This window comes from Panicum virgatum, chromosome 3N, assembly GCF_016808335.1.
Source record: "Panicum virgatum strain AP13 chromosome 3N, P.virgatum_v5, whole genome shotgun sequence".
In the NCBI taxonomy this organism is placed as follows: Eukaryota; Viridiplantae; Streptophyta; class Magnoliopsida; order Poales; family Poaceae; genus Panicum; species Panicum virgatum.
Window position 1 is genome coordinate 35638248 of NC_053147.1, and position 21195 is coordinate 35659442.

The following is a 21195-nucleotide window of genomic DNA, read 5'->3' on the forward strand; positions in this document are numbered from 1 at the left end:
CGGGGCGGTCGTGAATCGTCGGATTTGCTTTAAGGTTACAGGCTTTTTACCTTTCTTTTCTTTTTTGCTAAATTTGCCATAGGAAACTGTTAGAAGCGCGACTTTGCTGAAAACCACTAAAAATGTTTATCTTTGCTCAAAGCCATTATAAATACATATCTCTTTGTTGAAAGACACTATGGCTCATATAATAACAATTTCACCTCAAACAAGTCACAAGACATATAAATCTGGACAAGAATACCCCTGTGCTTCAAATAGATCTATTAGCTGCAACGGGAGCATATCCAACAATAGAAAATACATGGTTCATCAATATTTAAGTATCAGATTCAGCAATACAAAATGACATGGTTTCAGCCACATTTGACAGCAAGTACATCACATGTTTCAGCCACATTTCCCTAGCAAGTGCAGCAATAGAAAATAACATAATTTGAGCTATAGTGCTCCAAAATATTGCCTTCATGTTTTTTCAGCACACTCTAATTTTTCCTGGACCTGACAACCTTCAATTTTTTTGCCTTTCCCTTCTCAATAGCAACCGGAGATGTGGTTTGAGAAGCAACTGGCTCTATGATGTCTTCAAGTTCTAGTATCCTTTTGCGGCTGCAAGTGGATATAAAAGCATATCAACACAGTAGACATAAGAAATAGAAATGCATAAGGGGTAGAAGAGTTATACCTCCTTGTCATAGGGCTCGGTGTAGAAACTGTAGCGATTGCTCTAGTTGGTGTAGATGGCTCTAGTTCCAACAACTTCCTTGACATGCTGCACGAAGATAGAAAGATGTGAAATTGCAGATTTGAGAAGAAAGACGAATATTCAAATTCAAATTAAAGGTCTACCTTCTTGTCATAGGGCTTGGTGTAGAAGCACAACTGATGGCTCTAGTTGGTGTAGCGCTGCGAGTTATTTAGATATGTAAGATACATGTAAGGATTGTAAAAAACTCACAAAAGATTGAGTTAAAGAAGCTCACAATGGATCAGCACTTGATGGTTGTTCTTGCAGCGAGGCAACAACACTAGATGGTACTACAGTGACACTTTTCTTGCCTCGCTTTTTCTTTGGCTTTGGAGGAGCAGGTGGTGGGGCATCAGAATCATATACGTATTCATTGCATGTTTTTGCCATATGTCCAAACTGTTTGCATCTTGTGCATTTTGTGGTTCTTCTTACAGTTCCTCCTTCTGCAGCTGATTTGTACCTTCTCTTCCTTGGTCTTCCTGCTGCCCTCTTTAGAATTGGAGGCCACAACTTAAACCCAGGGTCAACTTTAGGCCATTGTTTGCTATCTGTCATTGGCTTCACACTCTTCTCATAGACTTTCTTGAACTTGGCAACAGAATAGTACTCATGACCATAGCCTTCGATATTACAACCTCGAATTGAGGTGATAATACACAAGGCATGTGTACATGGAAGACCAGTAACTTGCCAACGCCTGCAGGTACACTTCCTCTCTTGAAGATCAACAGTATGCCTCCAATGAAATAGATCCTTTGTAACACCTTCGACTTCACCTAACATCTCATCATTTTGACCACCATCTTTGTGTGAATACCTCCACATATATTTCAGCCCCCTACTCCTTGAGTTGAGATCATTCATGATGTTAGGCAACATCTTATCTTTAAGCTTCCGTGCAATTTTTCTTCTCAAGAACATTTTGTCTAATAGCCTTCTTGAAAGTATCACCATCCCCAAAAGTTATACCAACTGCTATTGTTGGGTTGTCTAAGTCAGTCACATGGATAATAGTCTCACAACCCCATGCATCGTCAACAACTAGATCGTCCTCCAAGCCAACACACTCCACATCACCATTATTTTCAGAATCGGATGAATCAGAAAGCAAAGTTTTGAAAGGATCCTCATCATCCAAACCGACATACTCTATATCATCATCCACCCAAGGCACTGCAGCACTATTCTGATTTTGCAACTCCAGAAGAGGTGATGCAATTTCAAGTGGAGGTTGGGCATTAATTTGTTTGGCTGGGGCATCAGTGCTTCCTTGTAAAACACAAGGCATGCTCTCCTGCCGCCCAACATCATGCATAAATTCAGAATCATTCTTTTTGATAACACACACTTGCAATGAGAGTCTTCTTATCTCCCAATACATGTCAATTGCATGCAACAATTTCTGATCAGATGTAATTTCTTCATAGTTACGACTCATTTTGTCCCAATAGGTGACACGCAACTTGTGGTTACACCCTAGGTTAATGTCTGTTGCAAGTTCATTTAGCATATCATCCCAATTCGAGATATCCCTGTCTAAGATCCTAGCAATGTTAAGAGCCTCACAATACTCACGACTGCCATCATCATTAATTTTAACATAAGCGCCTACACGAACAGCAAGCCTGTATAACGAATTGGGATCCATCCTACACAAACAGTGACACAAACCATAGTACAATCAACACACAATATATATGATTTATTTAGAAAAAATGAGTCTAACTGTTCGATAACAAGTCCAATTGCTCAAAATTAGAAATAACCCTAGAGGGAAATGAGAGAAGACTGTACCCATCAGGAATCCACGAAAGGCCGGCCGCCTCCTGCGGGAAAATATCGCTGAGGTATCGTGGAGCCTCCATCTTGCGGCAGCCGTCGGATTTGGCCGCTCAGAAGGGGCGGCGACGGAGTGGCGCAGCTGCACTCTACGGGAGGGGAGGGGGGAGGGCCTCTGTGGAGCAAGTCGCGCGTGCCGAGGAGAGCTACGTGCTGGGGAGGCCTGCCGCCGGCGTGGCCGCTGCCGGCGAAGGGCCGGCCGCCGGCGAGATCGGCCGTCCGCCTGTTGGTGTGGCCGCGAGGAGGGCCGCAGCCTGCGATGTTGTGTTGGACGGGAGGAGGAAATCTCGTGGACAGGAGGATAAGGTAGGAGGGTAAAAGTGTCATTTCCTATCACTTCCCAATTAAGTTGATTATAATATAATTAAGTTGATTATAATATTAGTTCTGGTGTCTTCTAGCCAATGCAACTGATTTTACAGTGCCTCTCGGCAGGGATGTAATTTTTTAGTGGTCTTTGGCAAAGCCATGCTTTTAACGGTGTCTCTGGGCAAATTTTGCCTTTCTTTTTTGACTTCTTTTCTTTTCAAGGGTCATCTTTGCTTGCTGTGAGTTGGCAACTTTCACAGTCGCGTAATTGCTTCGTTCCATTTCGAACAGCCTAGGCATCCGGCTTTTGCAGAGATTGCTACTGAAGATTTACGAGCAGCGAATTTCACAGGGAAATCAAAGTGGGCGAACTGACACCTTCATCCATCAAGATTCACCAATGTCAGCACGCCCAGCAGCTTCCATTACAGCCAGCACGGTACTCTGCTTTCTAGCTGTCCCCATGGTGCAGCTCGGCAATTCGGCAAACCACCAAAGATGCCACGCCGACGCGCAAAGCGAAAGCTAACCCTAACTAGAAACAACTCCGTGTGATAAAAAAAAGGTGAATATTTACCTAGTAATTGTAAGTCTGTAACGAACAAATTAGCGGACGCCAAGAACAGATGCGAAGAGGGGAAAAAGAGGGAGAAGAGATTGGGGTGGGAAGAGGTCGCGCCAGAAGAGAATCCGGCAGCGGTCAGGAGCCGTCGTCGTGGTCGTCGCGGCGGCCGAGGAGGAGCGCGGCGAAGCTGGCGGCGGCGCAGAGCGCGGCGACGGCGTTGCCCTCGCGCAGCAGCACGCGGAGCGCGAGGCCCGCGATGTCCCGCGTGGCGCGGCGGCCCTCCGCGACGAGCGACCGCCGGGGCCGCCCCGCGAAGGCCAGCAGCACCAGCACGGTGATCCACGTCACCAGCATGGCGGGAGCCGCCACGGCCAGCGCGGCGCCCATGGACAGCAGCCCGAACACGGCGCCGTACATCACGGACGCGTACAGCGCCGCGGGCCACGCCGGGGGCGGCGGCCCGGAGGCGGAGGCGGAGGCCGAGTGGTAGTACCAGGCGCGGACGGAGGCCAGCAGGCTCCAGGACGAGCAGAGCAGCGCGGCGTACACGGCCAGGAAGAGCGCCACCCAGGTCCGCCGCCGGCTCAGCGCGCGCAGCAGGAGGGAGGTCCAGGGGGGCCAGGCCGCCTCCGCCGCCTCCTGATCCGCCATGGACGGGACGCGGATCCGATGCTGGGGTAGGGATGCTTTGCTTGCTCCCGCCGCCGGCGATTCCTGCCTGGTGCCTGGGTTTTTGGATGGTTCGCCTCGGCGGCGGCCGGCAGCAGGTGGGTGGAGGGGAGCTTGCTGGTTTGCCTGACTGGGTGGTGAAGGGAGCAGCGGCAAGCAGCTGGGAAGCGGAGCTTTGCTTGGCTAGGTGGCGAGCGATTCTGGGATTGGCGATTTCCTGGCTGCCCTGAGCTTCACTTTCCCTTGCGATTTCTTTGCCATTTCCACCCTCCTCTCCCCTTTGTCTGCACCGCGGCTACTGTACGGTCAGACCCGCGGTCGTCGCCGACAGGCCTTTCCTCCCGTTCTTTTGGGCTCAATAGCTGCTGATTTGGCGGCCCACGGGTAAAGTTCCCCACGCCCACTTAGGCCTCCTTCAGTTCGGCCTGGAACAACCCGGAATGTAGCCCGTTCCACCCGGATCGGTCCGGCCTTTTTCGAAAACGGGTCTGATTCGGAATAACCGTTCGTTTAAGTCCGGCTTCGAATGAAAATGGGCCGTTCCAAGCCTTTCCGCCTCATCCTCAGTCCGGAATCCATCCACACCTCAAACCTCGAGGAATCGTTCCGCGTCACGAGACCTTCTGGAACTTTTTTCTTTTTTATATTTAAAAAAAATTAAAATTTCAAAAATATATGTCCGTTTTCAAAAATTTCAAAAATATACCCCGGTCGCCCTCCCATAAGGCGACAGGCCCAATGTGTAATTTTTTTTTTCAAATTTGCAACGAAGTCCCTGGAGAAAAAAAAAACAAGCCATGTCGCCCGTTGGGGGGCGACAGGGGCCTGTCGCCCGGCCCACGGGCGACCGCCGCTGGGCCCGGCCTACAGTCGCGGCCGGGGGCCTGTCGCCCCCCCCCCCGGGCGACCGGGGTCTCCCCCCTTATAAAAGCTCCTGCCCTCCCCTTCCCTCCTCATTTGAGCCCGAAAATTCCACCAAAAATCTAGAAAAAAAAAGAGAGGAGTGAGGAGAAGGAAAGCGGCGAAGCCCTGCCGGATTCAGCACTTGTGATCTGCAGGTTAGTACATTTAGTTTAAATATTGTTATATTTAAGTACTACGTATTTAAATATGAGTAATTTAATTTAATTAGTGCTATAGTAGATCCATTTAAGTAGGAGTTCAATGATACTTTAGTTTGTAGTTACGTAGTAGTAAATTAGTTTAGAAAATTAGTTCTACGCATTTATTATTACAATTGCAGTGCTATTAGAGACATGTTTATAATTTAATTATGATTTAGAATAGAATTTGGCATATGCAGTATAGAATTCGAGAGTCATCACGTAGTTATGAATACTTATACGTTATAGTTGAATTCCATACTTAGTTTTTACGGATTATTGAATAAGGTAGTGAAGTAAAGAGTATAACTCGATAAGTATTATGTGATATACAGATATGTCGAGCAAAATGCAGTTTCAAGTATTTTATGGTGAATACAATGTTATGTATGGGCCAAATGGAGTAGATCTTTCTGCCTTTAAGCGCACATCTAGCGGCATAGATAAACCTCTGGAAAGGAATTTTGGTTCCATATGTAAGTGGCTGCAGCGTGGGTTCCATGTTGATCCGTTGACACATGTGATCACTGTCCAGTCTCTTGTTAATTGGGAGGTAGAAAGTGAATTATGGGAATTAATGATGATACACAGCACTGATGACTGGCAGAAGTACATGCAAGCAGCTCTAGAGCGTGGGTGGCCTCTGGCCATTCTTGTTCAAATCCGGGATAAGACACAAAATGAAATCCAACATTGTGCAGATCAAGGAACTCCGAGTATTCGAAGACAGACCAATTATGTTGAGCAAGATGAGTCAGAAGAGACAGAGAACCAAAACATGGGACCACAGGGCCTTGCTGATGAGGGAGAGAGGATACATAGTATTGTGGACGAGATGGAGGCAGAAGACCAAACCGCAATAGAGATGGAAGAATATGAGGACTCATATGATGACGAGCAGTACTCATTGCCAAAAGAGTGGAAAGAGCATGGTTTTGGCAGTCATATCGCAGAAGATGTACGAAATCAGGAGTGGGAGTACAGAGGGAATGAGGTAGTGCAAGGTGCAACATATCCAAACATTGAAGCCGTAAAAGATGCTGTGAGACTATGGGCAATCTCATTGAAACGAGAATTCAGAGTCGTGAAGTCTGGCAGTAAAGAATATGAGGTGAAGTGTGTGAATGCTGGATGTCCATGGCGAGTACATGCATTCAAGGGAAAATGGAAGTCAAACTGGAAATGTTCCATTGTCACAGAGCACACTTGTTTGCTGTCAGAAGTTATTCCCTCGCATCGCAATATATCATGCGACTTTGTTGCAAAGCAAATGTATGGGTTTATTATGGACAACCTAAATTATGAGCCAAAAATGATTATTCGACACATTGAGCAGACTTACCAGTACACCATCAGTTATTTGAAGGCATGGCGGGCTAAACAAAGGGTGTTCGAGATGAGGTTCGGCACATACAAGGCATCATATGATAACCTACCTCGTATGTTATCCCAGGTTGCTGCTAGAAATCCTGGAAGCTTTTATGACACATACCTTTTACCAGCCGTGACTAGGGGACAAAGAATTATGCAACGAGCCTTCTTTTGCATAGGTGCTTCTGTTAGAGCATTTCAGTTTTGTTTTTTTTGAATGCAGGTATGGAGATGGACTCCTTGCTAGACCCAGTGATCGACTCGAGCCACAGGTCTTACTTTGCAGCTGTTGTGCACCGAGCCCTGTGGCTTACTTCCGCCGTCCTGGTTTATGACATCGCGGTTGAGGCATATTGCCCCTGGAGAGTCAGGAGACAGTTTGGGCAGCGCCAGGAGTTTCCGGTGCCCACCGCGTTGGAGCGTGTCAGTCGCCAGGACCACAGGTAATTATGAATGAACTTGGCTCATACATTCGTGTCGATTCTAACGATTCTTCGTGGTCCACTTTATAGGTTGTCAAGGAGTGGCTTGCCGTGCTCTGATGATTGGCTCACCAAGATCCAGCCGTGGGTGGACCAATGGGAACAGGCAGACGAGCACTTGGTCCATCCAACAGGACCACACACAGATAGCTCCTTTAGGGCTTACCTCACCTGGTACTTACCCCGGACTCGGGCTCGTCTGGTTTTTGTTGACACTCACCCGCAGCCACACCAGGCGAGGCCTCAGGATGGCTATGCCCGGCACCACGTGGAGGCACTAGCTGGCGCGGTGAGTCTCTTGATCATATTTGCATATATATATATATATAATCATATTCATAAGATAATTCATGTGTTTGTAACTTTACTGAATTGATGCAGTTTCGCCTTTGCAACATGATGGAGACGGACTGCTCGACTTACCTGACGAGGGTACGTGCCGGATCCCCAATGACCCAGTTTGAGCAGATAGAGGCATGGTCGAGGCAGCGTGATCAGTTGCGTCAGGTAACGCACAACTTCGGAAGCCGTGTGCAGTACGAAGACAGCCACGGGTCGTCTCAGGCGTCGTCGTCGTTCCCGTGTCCGTCGACCATACACGGGCCGACGTCGCAGTTCTTCCCAAGTACAGGTAACATACATATCTCTTTAAAATTACATCAAGTGTTCCTACATATTTACTAATATCACATACAGGATACGATCTAGCTACTGCGTTCGGCCATACTGGAATGTTTAGAGGGACAGCACCAGTTGGCGGACCGTATCCAGGGATGGTACCGGGGCCACAGATACCGGCGTGCACAGGTTAATTTATGTTTCGTATTTCGGTTTCTACATGTCATTACGAAATATACGAGCGTACGCTAACATCCATATTTTTTGCGTAGGATTCTACCCCGATGCGGGCGCCGGACCTTCTTCTTCCTCCTTTCGACCAGATAACGAGACATTCACCTTAGACGACTTCGACAGCTTGAGTCCAGAAGATCCTGCCGCGCAAGGTGACCCCGATGTCTTGGGGTATTCACAGCTAGGAGGAGCACCACTTGGGATCTCTCAGCAGCAGACACCGCAGCCCCTTGCGCGTCCTGAGCGACAGGTGAGGTCTCCGGATGTTCTCACCTACTCCGAGGGACATGTCCGTGCCCAGCAGAGGGCTAAGAGGGTCCGACGCCCTAGGGGTGGTTAGATGTATATGATGTTTATTTGTAATGAGATAGCTGTGGACCGCTTATTTGTATCCGATGTTTATGATTGTGGTAGGTTCCTTGTCATTTGTTTTTATAGATATTATTTATGTGAACTTATTATGTTTGTGGGTTCCATAATGCTCGTGAAATAAGGGAAGTTCTTGCGATTTTTTTCCGTGATTTAATGAAGGACAAGTAACGTGCGGTAGGAGTTAGCGGCCGAGATCTTGCCGACGATGATGACGAATACACGCTCGAATAGCTCAAAATAGGTCCCTGCAAAAATAAAAGTCCGAGAAAAAAAAGGGGGGGCCTGTCGCCCCCCCCCAATGGGCGACAGGGGCCTGTCGCCCCCCCCCAATGGTTTAATCATGTGAGGGTCCAGACCGCTCTTGACCGTGAGCACGGCTAACCGGTTAGTTTACACTCTGCAGAGGTAGCACATCTTTACCCACAAGTCGTGTTTCCCATGTTGCCCGGATTTGTAAAGCCCTTAAACACTTTCTTTGGTGAGTGGCTAGGGATTCACTACGAGGTCTTTACAAAGATTCCCTAGTGCGGACTGCTCGCTAGGTTACATGAACAGCGCAGTGTATAAAGCTCCCTTAAGGATAACGTGTCTTAGCTAAGCCCACAACCCAAACGAGCAGGTCTATACACCAACTACCGACACCCCAGCCCTTTTCAGGTAAAGCATATCACACACTAAGGTTTCTAATTAATTGACCAAGCCAGAGCCATATAGCTTTGTGGTTGCACTATTGTCCTGGGTGGTCGCTCCATGTTCCAATTAATATTTATGGCCTTGCAATTACATCGTCATAGTTGAACATAGAGCATAAATAAGTATTAATATTGTCTAATACCATCCCAGTTAAGCAAACTAAGCAGCATCTACCATCAAGACTCAAGAGGGGCAAACCAGCTCCTGGCTGTTGGAATTTAGTGGTTGGGGTTGAGAATGCTCCACAACGTCACATTATGTTTCTTTACATGTGGTTTTTACTCTTCTGAGATTATCCATTGTTGGCTGACTAATTGAGTTTTGATCGTCCCCTTTCGAAAGAATAACATCCTATGCACTGTTTCCACAACATTAGCTAGAATCTATTATACATCCTTGTACACATAAACACACTTTTTAATCATATGGGTTGTTATGTTTTCTGTTCACTTATACCTAAGGGATTTGATTTATCATTGCAGCTGGCCGAGTTGGCTGGCTCAAATTCCGCTAGTCAGTTCAAGGGATTAGATTATTACAGATTAATCCTAAAGCTAAACAATGCGACGGACAAAATAAGGATTTGCTGGGTTCAGAGTCTTTTTCTGCCCTCCTACTCCTTTTCCAACAACCTGCATTTCCAACAACCTGAATCTGATGTAGTGTTTCGAGAAAATAAGATTTCTCCAGATGAATCCAAGTATGGACAACAAATTGAATTCTTCACTACCTAGTAGCCTACGTGGTGTGAGCTTGGTCTTGTTAGTTGTGAGAAGAGAGATGAAGCTTGTGCAGCTTGTGCTTCGCTGCTAGCTCTTGGTTATGGCTAGCTGCTGTGATGACTTATTCCTCACAGTTCTTGTATAATTAGCACTTTGATTTTCTTTGTAGCTTGCAAATTGATTGGTGATTACCAAAAATTTCAATGGTGATAAATTGTTTTCAGTAGATCCAAATTTCTAGAGAAGTAACGTTACTTGCTGATTTATGCATATATGTAAATAAGGGCTGTCAGAAGAGATAAACCAAGTAGATGCCAATTTGTGCACTTTGTTTCAGCTCAGAGCATTTTGTTGGCTGGAAGAGTGTCACACCCAGTTTCAAAGGCAAAAATCAGATGCATATATTACATGTGCGCCAGAATCAAAATTTACACACATGTAACAACTCAGTGAATACCAAAAAACAGTGCCAAAACATAAAGAGAGTATTATAATTATTATATGACCGAAAGTCTCATAAACTAAACAAATAAGCGAGTACTAGCAGCGGAAATAACACGGACGTCTCCACAGGCAGTCGACTGAAAGTACGCTCGCCTAGAACTCGTCGAAATCTCCAGGAAGATCCTCAAATCTCTCGTCTGAGCAGCAGTCCGGGTAGTGTAGATGCAAATAAATAAACACAAGCGTGAGCACATGTCGTACTCAGCAAGAGAAGAATAGTATAATAAACATACAAGGCTTTATAAGTGGAAAGGCTGATGGGTTTAAGCAGTTAGCATTTTAATTGGTCAAATTTTATTAAGCAACTTAATTACTAGCAAGTATAAGTGTATACCATCCCACAATTAATGTAAAGCATCTCCAACATAAATTAAATGCATAATTTAAGTCCATCTTCCATAGTTTAATCATGTGAGGGTCCAGACCGCTCTTGACCGTGAGCACGGCTAACCGGTTAGTTTACACTCTGCAGAGGTAGCACATCTTTACCCACAAGTCGTGTTTCCCATGTTGCCCGGATTTGTAAAGCCCTTAAACACTTTCTTTGGTGAGTGGCTAGGGATTCACTACGAGGTCTTTACAAAGATTCCCTAGTGCGGACTGCTCGCTAGGTTACATGAACAGCGCAGTGTATAAAGCTCCCTTAAGGATAACGTGTCTTAGCTAAGCCCACAACCCAAACGAGCAGGTCTATACACCAACTACCGACACCCCAGCCCTTTTCAGGTAAAGCATATCACACACTAAGATTTCTAATTAATTGACCAAGCCAGAGCCATATAGCTTTGTGGTTGCACTATTGTCCTGGGTGGTCGCTCCATGTTCCAATTAATATTTATGGCCTTGCAATTACATCGTCATAGTTGAACATAGAGCATAAATAAGTATTAATATTGTCTAATACCATCCCAGTTAAGCAAACTAAGCAGCATCTACCATCAAAATTAACTAAATAACCCGGCTACAAGGTAAGGGTAAAAGAATCTAGTCATCCTTGGTAGGAACCCATCAAAATTAATGCAAGCAATAAATAAACAATGTAGTTGAAATGCATGTTGCATAGGTAAAGCGGGTATGTGTCAAGGACACTTGCCTTCCACAGGATCCGGAAGCTGCTCAGAGTCTTCAAAACCTTCACCTTGAGCAAACTCCTCGAACTGCTCGTTGTCTACACATCACACAACGGTACATACAAGTATACAAAGAATAAAATAAGAAAACAGTACACTAGTCAATATAAACAGTACAAAAAGACATTACAAAACTGTTGTATGCGTTATAACGATCGCTTGAGCACAAGAATCCCTTAAGAAGAGTTGAAACGAGAAAGTTATGGCCAAAACGGTGTTACAGGGGCTTATTTGCGAAGAAATTAAAAGAACAGGGGCTCTGGTAAAAGAAACCGAGGGCGTAAACATAATTAAACCTAATTTTCAGGGGCTAGAAAGCAAAACTACCTACTCTGGACGACGGGTTCTAATATAGAAAAGTGCATGGGTTTAAACATAAATAACAGGACTATTTCGCAAATATCTTTGAACTATATTGGATCGCGGGTTGATTCCAAAAAAACGCAGGGGCTCTTTTGCAAAAGAAGTTTGGTTGACCGGTACCCTGGTGTTTGACCCAGGATTGGATCTAATCTTAGTCGTTCGATCTAGATCTGGCGGCTGGGGTGAAAGGGACTGGGCTGGCGGGGGCGCGAGGCGCCGGCGGCGAGGTCCGACGGCGGTGGGCTCACTGGCGCATCGCGAAAACGCGATTCCGGCCTTGTTTTTGGTTCAGATTTGGTTGGGGAGAAGGAGAGCGCGACGAGAAACTTGCTTAGGGCATCGGCACCGCGAGTCGGGGACCGGCAAAGGCGTGCGACGGCGGGCGGTGGAGCGAGCCATCGGGGTCCGCTCCGGCGAGCTATTCCGCGAGCGCGAGAGGGGAAAAGGGGGAAAGGAAGGTCCGGTGAGCTCCTATACCGTGCGGCGAAGATGCGGGGCGGCGAAGACGACGAAGAATGGCGGCAGAGCGACGGGACGGCGGCGGCTCCGAGATTGAGCAGCGGCGATGGCCCGAGCTAGGGTTTAAGTGGCGGCGGCTGCGACTTCGGAAAAAGGAGTCAAGGGGGGTCGCAACGCCTTTTATAGGGGTCAGCAGGGGCCTTGGCGTGCGGGCCTGGCGCTCGGGAGGCGCGCTAGGTCGAGCTCGGGCTCGAACCCGAGTCCGTCGCGGGGAGGAAGAGAGAGCTGGCGGGCGGGGCCCGTCGGTCGGCGCGAGAGAGGAGAGGGGCGCGGTAACGGGCCAAACTGGGCCAGCGGAAGGAATGAAAAAAAAGAAAAGACCGGCGCGGGGGAAACGTGCCGGCGGCCCAGGAAGAGAAAGAAAAGAGAAAGAGAAAAAGGGTAAAAGAAATAGAAAAAGTTTTCCAGTGACCAGAACACAAGATAAAAATCGTAGAAAATAGATAGAAACCCCAGAAAATTATGGAAAAAATTCTGGGAGCTAAATAAACTCGCACACAATCATACAAAAATAAAATATGCATAAGCATGAATGCAACAAATCAATTTAAAGCCTATGGTGAGTTTTAAATATTGCAAAATTAACTCCTTTTGACTCCAAAAATTGTATAACTATTATGAACAATTTTAAAAGTAAATTTTTAGGGTGTTACAAAGAGCAACATATCTTTTCTTTTACTCTAGAGTTTGTTAGTCCTCAAGTATATTATAATGTATTTACATACCTAATCAGTACTTAGACTCTAGCTTCCAAGAACTCAGAAGTTCACATGTCATGGTTGTACTTGTGATATTTTGGTTCATTATTTTCCCTAGACACGTTTGTTGGACAATTTCGTGTATTATTTGGATTATTAATATCATGCGAGGAGTCTGCAGCACTAGGATCCGTATTGCCAGGGCACCCATTCCCCGATCGCCGATAAATATTTGAAGTCCACTACAACTGTGATCCAATCCATCATTCATAAAAATCAATATGGTTTCATACAGTCTAGGACAATACAAGATTGTCTAGCATGGGCTTTAGAGTACCTCCACATTTGCCATAAATCTGGCAAACAGATCATTATCCTGAAATTGGACTTTGAGAAGGCTTTTAACAAAGTAGAACATGAAGCCATGATAAAAAATAATGGAACATAAAAATATTGGCCCCAAATGACTCCAATGGATGAATCTCATCTTTAACTCAGGTATTTCATCTGTACGTTTTAATGGTGTACCTGGTAAAACCATTCACTGCCGAAGGGGTGTTAGACAGGGTGATCCCCTTTCACCATTACTCTTTGTGCTCACTGCTGACTTGCTGCAAAGCATATTGAATCATGAAAAAGATATTGGCAATCTTCAGCTCCCAATTCCTCTGAATTACACCCAGGACTTCCCCATTCTACAATATGCTGATGATACACTTATTTTCATGCAAGGCAATGTCAGTCAACTTCAGACTCTGAAAAACATTCTTCTGTCTTTTTCATCTACTGCACTCAAAGTTAATTTTGCCAAATCAATGCTAATTCCCATCAACATTGATGAAGCAAAAACTTCAGTGTTGGCACAGACATTTGGTTGCACGGTTGGAACTCTGCCATTCACTTACCTAGGTCTACCATTGGGACACACTAAGCCCAAAGTGATTGATTTCTTGCCTTTGGTGAACAAATGTGAGAGAAGACTGGCCTCTACTTCTACTTTTCTATCTCAGGCTGGAAGATTTGAAGTTACAAACTCCATCTTTACAGCTTTACCTATGTACTTTATGAGTACATTCAGTCTTCACAATACAGTCATTAAGCAGATTGACAAATATAGAAAACATTGCCTATGGAGAGGAGGAGACATTAATGCTAAGAACTCACCAAAGGCAGCATGGTATCTTGTCTGCTTGCCAAAGAAAGAAGGGGGACTGGGTGTCCTTAACCTCAGAACACAGAATGAAGCCCTTCTCTTAAAGAATCTTCACAAAATTTTCAATCGTTTGGATTTACCTTGGGTTAATCTTGTTTGGGAAAAATACTACAATGGATCATTACCTTCCACTCAGAAAAAAGGATCCTTTTGGTGGAGAAATGTTCTTAAACTTCTAGATTCATTTAAGGGGATGGCCATGATAAACATTCAGGATGGAAGGACTTGTCTCTTCTGAGAGAACCTCTGAACTAATAGAGTCCCTAAATTACATTTTCCTGAACTCTTCTCCTTTGCCAAAAACCCAAAAATCTCTCTACGTTTTGCACTGGATGTGGATGGACCTGAACACCTCTTGCGCCTCCCTATCTCAGATATTGCTCTATAGCAGTTAACAACTCTAGCCCAGGAGCTCACTTCTTTCCAACAGTCATCCGAATCTGATATTTGGTCTTACATCCGGGGATCTCCATATTTCTCTTCATCAAAAGCTTATAGCCATTTGACAGGACACAGAGTGACACATATTGCCTTTAAGTGGCTTCGGAACTCAGCATGTCAAAACAAACATAAAGTCTTTTTTTTTTGCTCCTTATGCATGATAAATTGTCCACCAGGGAACTGCTTAAGAGGAAAAATATGGCACTTCTCTTTTATTTCTGCGTCTGTTGCAACTTGTCAATTGAAGAATCCTTATCGCATCTTTTCCACCATTGACTGTTTGCAAGAAGCTGCTGGTAATTGTTTGTAAGAAGCTGCTGGTAGCACACTGTAGCACTTTTCGTTTATTTATGGTAATTGTTGTCCTACCATGATCTAACTAGGCTTAAAAAATTTGTCTCGTCGTGTACATTAAAACTATACAATTAGTTTTTTTATTTATCTACATTTAATACTTCATGCATGAGGAAAGAGATTTGATGTGATAGGTAAATAATGAAGTTTGGAGTAAAAAAAATTTGAAACTAAACACACCCACGGATAGGCTGGATGGCAAGTCAATTCCATGCCACCTCCACCGTCGGCCGTCTGCAGCCTTCGTTGCGAAGGAAGCAGCGCGTCTCGGGTCTCCTCTAACCTCTCCTCTCCCCACTCCCCCCGTTGCTGTCTCTGCGTTGTCGTTGTTGAGGCTCAGATCAAACTGCTATCCGTGCTGATCGCAATGCCTAACGTCGCGTCAACATTAGGCATTGCGATCAGCACGGATAGCAGTTTGATCTGAGCCTCAACAACGACAACACAGAGACAGCAACGGGGGAGTGGGGAGAGGAGAGGTTAGAGGAGACCCGAGACGCGCTGCTTCCTTCGCAACGAAGGCTGCAGACCGCATCAATATATTTCTCCGGTTCCACACACACTCGGCATCTGCCCGTGGTACACTAGTCTACTGCCGAGCCGGATAACCACCGCGTGCCCTGCCCTCCCCTCCGGCACCAAACCCAATCCGTCGATCAATCGTCCATGGGCGCGGAGCCGGAGCGCGACGGCGAGGAGCAGCGCCGCCCCCTCCTCTCCTCCTCGTCCTCCCCCCCGCCAGGTGGGTTCTTCCGCCCCCATTCGCCGACGACGCGTCTCGGCTCATCTCGCCTCATAGCATCCCGTATCTTCTTCGTTGACTCTCGATTCGGCAGCATCGGCGGCGGCGGAGCAGCACCAGCAGCAGTACCAGTTCCTCGGACGGAGCAGCTCCTCGGTGCTCCGCGGCGTTGGCGGCGGCCTGGGCTGGGGTGCCCCCGAGGTGAGCGCCGACGAGATCAGGTCCGCCGCCTCCTTCTCCTCCTCCGCAGGCTACCTGCCGCCGCCGCCGCCGCCGCAGGCCCCGGCGCACCATGGCGACCGTGTCTACCCCTATCCGCCGTCCATCCACAGCGCCGTGCTCTCCCCGTCCCCGTCTCACGCCCCGTCGTCCCCGCACCCGACTGGTGAGTCTTCGACGGTGCTCTGCTCCTCCCCTACCGCCCACCGCCACTTGCTCGCCCTTCGTTGCGTTTCTACAGTTTGTATTGGGTTGCAAATGCAGAGGGGCTGGCGATTGTTCCTCAAGGGCCGTACCCGTATGGTGGTGGTTACCAGCCTTCGGAGAGCATCGCGAGGTGAGCATTTTCAGTCAAAATTCCTGGTCGCGGTAATGTTCTTGCTGCCTTACTGGGGTGTACTCTGGGCATAGCTCACTAGTTGACATGCCATAATTGAGGATGCTTTCCTTGAATTTCGCATTTTTGATAACTAATGCAATGATATAATATAGCTGTGATCCTTTTATCCTCTGAATCGTTGTTTGTTAATGTTAATAGGTACTTGTTCCCACGGGCTCACTCTTCAAACAAAGTCTTTTGTACCGATGATAAAGAGAGACAGTGCATGTGCTATTAGTTTCCACTGACCACTGTGGTGAAAACTTTAAAAGTAAATTAATCTCTCAGACAATGGAGAACCCTTGAATAGGTTTATTAACGATAGCAGTCTAAAATATTTGAATACTAAGGTTGACCATGAGTATAGAATCCATGCACAGCTACAAATCGTCATTCAGAGGGAAAGGTTCCTTGATATTCTGAAATGTCTGTACTTGCAACTTTTCCATTTGCTGCTTCTTTTGGAGGAGTCCAGAAAAAGATGTCTGGCTGCATCTGAGTACACTTGGTGATAACTTCCATGATGATTAAAAATCCTGATACTATACACGAAAGCCACTATCACCAGAATTATTTGAAACTCAACTAATTTCAGATTGTCTTCCTTTGACAATCAGACATCCCATAAATAGCCAGCTAAAACTTGTCAAATAGATGACAAAAGCCAAAAGGTCAATTTTTTTGTATTTGAAAGGAATTTGAAAATATTGCCCTAAATTAAGTGATAATAATTGACTTGTGCAACCACACACAACTAGTTGAAAGCAAATATTGCTTGGTAAATGATAGATTGATTATGGAGAGGCAAAGCTTGCGTACATATATAGGCAAGGATGGCCTAGGGTTTAGGAAACAATAAGAGCCAGAGGAGATCCTTGCATAATCCAATATTGTATACAGCCCCTGAAGGAGGGAGGCGCATGGCCTAAGGGCCGGAGCAGTCTACTGCCCATGGCCCATAGGGCCTGCCTAAAGTACTCGCTAACACTAGTGACAGGAACCAGCTGGTGCATATGCCTGCAGAAGAACTCACATTGTCAGTTTTCTGGATTATCAGTCAGGTTAATGGAGTACTGAGGCTAAAACAGTTAAATGATGTCCAGAACAAGAGTTTCCAGTTTTGCAATAAGCTTAAATAGATTAAAAATTTACCTATCTTTTTTCCAAAAAACCAAAAAAGGTGCAATTTTGCTGTGGTTCTCATCATTTTCCCCTTTGCCATGTCTTTATATTTGCATTGCTCTTTGTTGTCCTGATAATGGAATGGTTGGGTGTACTGATAGGGATGTACTTGATGAGGTGGAGATCCGACAGCTGCTCATTGATCATGTTGGGCATCGATGCTGTTGGGGAAGTCGTCCTGCCCGCACATGGAACATTACCTCCATCGAAGACTGCAATGTCTATGTTGGGACTCTGGAAACCTTCATCGAGGAAAGAGACATAGTAACAAAGAAAGAACCCTATGAGAGTGGGAAAATAGATGGAAGGGACAAGGGTCCTGTGCTTGGGGTGTGGGAACTAGATTTGAGATCGGAGTTTCCTTTGCTTTTTGTACCAGAAAAAGAAGTAATGATCAAGATTCCTCATTCAGAAGTTGTTGAGAAGTGCTCAGGTATAATGTCTTATTTTGCTTTCTTTGCCATTTGATTTTCTTCAAAAAATCAAATCAATGTTGTTGTTGTTGCCATTTGATTTTCTTAAGATGTTCACATTGATGTGTGTACTCCAAAAGATCGAATATATCATTCATGTGCTAGCTTTACGTAGGCTTATAGCCTTAATTACTGCATTTTGAAAGCTCATACAATGGCAGTGCATTTTATTTTACAAGAACTATTGGAATATTTCTTTTTTTATGTGGTTGTCTACATGGAAGAAGCTTAGTCGCAATTTTTCAATATCTTGGAATGAAAAAAGGTGCATGTGCTGTATTTGTGTCTTTATTTCGCAGTTCGTTAATTTCATCTTAGTTAGGTTTTGGATTTTTATATGCATGGTACAACCCCCCCCCCCCCCCCCCCCCCCGTACTTGTGTTCTTTCGTAACATTGATTCCTCTGTATTTAAACCTATATTAATTTTAACATGGTACAGTTGTAATTACTAATTATTTCATATTGTTCTTTCCATTTTGAAAAGCTTTTATTGTTGTATCACTGATTTCTTTATCGTGACAGATTGTGAGGGTCGTGGAGGAAACCCGTGTCCTACTTGCAATGCTGGTCAGGAGCACGGGTTTTACAAAGCAAATCAGATGACCCGCTGTGGTGCATGTCATGGCAGAGGTTTACTCGCTCACCAAGATGGATCTGATTCAGTGTTAGTTGTTCTTCTCCCTCAGATCTGAAGTTTGCAGTTCAGCTCAGTCCTGGAATGTACAACTCCTTGATGAAGACTATTATTGTTCACATGTATCATAAATGCAACCCATTTGTTTGCTTATCAAATATTGAATTTATTATTGCGATATTGTTGCTTTTGTATTTTGGTTCGCAAGACTCGGTAATTAATGAAAGTTTGATAATTTATCTTAATTTAGTTATTCATATTGAGTAGACATACAGAAAACAACCTGGTATCGCAATGTACTCTTATTTCAAAATAAATTTTACTATTACTATTATTTCACCTCAGCATAATTACATAAACTCATACCATCTTAACCGCAGATGTTTATTAAGCTTGTATATCCTTTATTTTGTCACAGATGCGGAATGTGCAATGGTAAAGGAATGTTGCCCTGTATAGCATGTGGATCGCGTGGCTTGGTGACATGCAACACATGTACTGGATATGGCTCCCTTCTTGCACAGAGCATTGCTCATTGTCGATGGTAATCTTGAACCCGTTTTTCATAAGTATGGTTTCTGTTTCTAAATTCAGGCAATTGTTGAACAACCAAAAAAAAAGCCAAAACATCTTAATGTCTGAATTCATCCCTTGTTTGGTAAGTTCCAGTAGAATGTTGCTATAATGCTTCAATAGTGTAAATTGATGCCTTGTTTAATGATGTTATGACCGGTATTACATATACCAGGCACCGTAGAAGTGGCTAGAGGAGTCGTGTTTGAGTATTTGAGTATCAGGCCGGAAAGGCCCAATAATCTTCACTTTTGGCCCTGTTTTGGCCTTGTCGTGGGAAAAACCCTAGAGGGTTATAAACTCTGTAAAACGTGGTTGATTGAGTAGGCAAGAAGCAACTATTGTTGCCGGCTTCTGCAAGGGAGCCCTAGCCGCCTCCTCTCTTCCTCTTCGCCCCCAAGCTACGCGACGACGTCTTGCCGGCGCCCTTGTTCTCCAAACCCTCGGCCTCCACCCTCGCATTCATACATTCTACGCAGTCGACCTGCAGCTCCTACCAAATGATCCTGAAAACATCTGGGTTAGCAAAACTGCTGCTGAGCAGTTCAAAACTTGAAGTTGCAGATCTTTTCAGCCGACACTTTCATTGTGAATTCAGCATACCATGCCATGCTGTGCAGTGCTACATCATAGAAAATAATTGATTGAGATTCATTGTTGTCGAGGAAACCAATTTGTTAGTATTCCCATGCTCTATAACATGTCAAGTCAAATATCAGCTGTTTTTTAGGGGAAAGGCCAAATGTTCAGATGGCCTTGTATGTGATGGTCAATGAGAGCAGCTTGTGGTGCATGGGCGCATGGCTGGAACTTCTGCAGTCTGCACTTCATCATCTCCTCCTTTGGTCCTTGGCTCCTGACTCCTAGTGTCAGGGGCATGGTCGTTTAGGTTGTCAGATTTTGTAATTTTTGTACTTCATACATCGTTCTGCACTTCATACACCTTTTTATAATTTTTTCTTATTAATGAAATGGCACGCAGTTCTGTGTTGTTTGAGGAAAAAAATCAAATATCAACAGATAATAACTGCAGAAAGATGTATTCCACAACCAGAGAGGCTCAGTTAGAGATTACGAGTTGTCACTCCAGCTGTCCTCCTAGCTGGGACTGGTCTTTTGTATTTTTTTTTTAGATAAAGGATAGTGTCGATCCAGCTTCATTCGTCTCTAGAGACGAAATCAGGCCACATTATTACAAGCCCCAATTCGTCTTTTGTATACTTGTGTTGTTTTGTGATTTTAAGGAACTACTTCCCATAGCTGTTATAATAATCACCTGATATAGTGACCTAACTGGCAGCTATTCTGTTTCCAGGAAGACGCTATCAGCTAGAAAAGTTAGTGCAACTAGAGGGGCCGCCTCGGTGCCTGAAGAAGTATTCCATAGAGCCAAAGGGGTGCAACTATGCAACATACAGGCATATCAGTGCACTCCTGCTTTCTTTGCTGATTCATACCCACTTAACCAATTCTCTTCAGAAGTCATCACCAGCCGGCTGCCAGTTCCACCATCTGCGAGGGTCATCTCCGAGAGACACATCATTTCAGTTGTGCCTGTAACCCGTATTACCATGGCCCATCGCAAGCAGTCCTTTAACTTTTATGTCGTCGGCTACAGCAGGGATTTGTTTATAAGGGACTATCCTTCCAAGTTCTGCTGGGGCCTCTGCTGTTGCTTCGAGTGGCTTGGGAAATAGTTGTGTTCCCTGGTATGAATGAATGTCTCCTTTCAGTGTGCAGTATCACAGTACAAAAGGTGTTGTGAGGCGAGGGTTAAAATAAGCATTACCTATTGTTGTGTTCCATATCATAAAAGCTATCTCTACGTTTTAAGACTCTGTATATTGAATTTCTGGGGCATGTACAAGTACACCATCATTGTATGATTGTTCAGTGAATAAAATGGTCATGATTGTACATTTACTCTGAAAAGGTCTGTACAGTTATTGTCATCTTAGTCGATTTCCCCCCCACCTATTAGGGCACCTCCAGCGTGCAAATCGAATTTACTGAGCAAAGTCGGTAGGGTGTCAGAGAATTT

General features: G+C 45.1%; 3 protein-coding genes across 4 annotated transcripts; 1 reads left to right on the plus strand and 2 right to left on the minus strand.

The window, feature by feature from the left end:
• Nucleotides 1-247: 247 nt before the first annotated feature.
• Nucleotides 248-2726, minus strand: LOC120665840. 2 transcript variants are annotated; one of them, XM_039945521.1, is made up of 5 exons: nt 2546-2726; nt 984-2400; nt 850-906; nt 686-772; nt 248-609 (listed from the first exon to the last, which is right to left on the minus strand). In XM_039945521.1, exons 2-5 carry the CDS (start codon nt 1703-1705, stop codon nt 486-488), a joined length of 990 nt encoding a protein of 329 aa, XP_039801455.1. In that variant the 5' UTR covers nt 1706-2400; nt 2546-2726; the 3' UTR covers nt 248-485. The 2 variants fall into 2 exon arrangements, with proteins under 2 accessions (XP_039801455.1, XP_039801457.1); XM_039945523.1 differs by lacking the exon at nt 2546-2726 and having other exon boundaries at nt 984-2528.
• Nucleotides 2727-3243: 517 nt separating this feature from the next.
• Nucleotides 3244-4429, minus strand: LOC120665841. The gene has a single exon (XM_039945524.1). It carries the CDS (start codon nt 4113-4115, stop codon nt 3600-3602), a length of 516 nt encoding a protein of 171 aa, XP_039801458.1. The 5' UTR covers nt 4116-4429; the 3' UTR covers nt 3244-3599.
• A 10962-nt stretch (nt 4430-15391) lies between these two features.
• Nucleotides 15392-21086, plus strand: LOC120665842 (protein SSUH2 homolog). The gene is made up of 7 exons (XM_039945525.1): nt 15392-15692; nt 15787-16077; nt 16176-16248; nt 17574-17905; nt 18470-18611; nt 19000-19125; nt 20470-21086. The coding sequence occupies exons 1-7, from the start codon at nt 15617-15619 to the stop codon at nt 20849-20851; spliced, it is 1422 nt and encodes a 473-aa protein (XP_039801459.1). The 5' UTR covers nt 15392-15616; the 3' UTR covers nt 20852-21086.
• The last annotated feature ends 109 nt before the right edge of the window (nt 21087-21195 follow it).

Excerpts from the sequence above, each read along its gene's own strand:
- LOC120665841 (XM_039945524.1), bottom strand. The coding sequence starts at position 4,115 with ATGGCGGATCAGGAGGCGGCGGAGGCGGCCTGGCCCCCCTGGACCTCC.
- LOC120665840 (XM_039945521.1), bottom strand. The coding sequence starts at position 1,705 with ATGGTGATACTTTCAAGAAGGCTATTAGACAAAATGTTCTTGAGAAGA. Across the intron at positions 773-849 it reads CCAAGCCCTATGACAAGAAG|CATGTCAAGGAAGTTGTTGG; the intron begins GTAGACCTTTAA and ends ATCTTCGTGCAG. Across the intron at positions 610-685 it reads CCGAGCCCTATGACAAGGAG|CCGCAAAAGGATACTAGAAC; the intron begins GTATAACTCTTC and ends ATCCACTTGCAG.
- LOC120665842 (XM_039945525.1), top strand. The coding sequence starts at position 15,617 with ATGGGCGCGGAGCCGGAGCGCGACGGCGAGGAGCAGCGCCGCCCCCTC. Across the intron at positions 15,693-15,786 it reads CTCGTCCTCCCCCCCGCCAG|CATCGGCGGCGGCGGAGCAG; the intron begins GTGGGTTCTTCC and ends TCGATTCGGCAG. Across the intron at positions 17,906-18,469 it reads AGTTGTTGAGAAGTGCTCAG|ATTGTGAGGGTCGTGGAGGA; the intron begins GTATAATGTCTT and ends TTATCGTGACAG.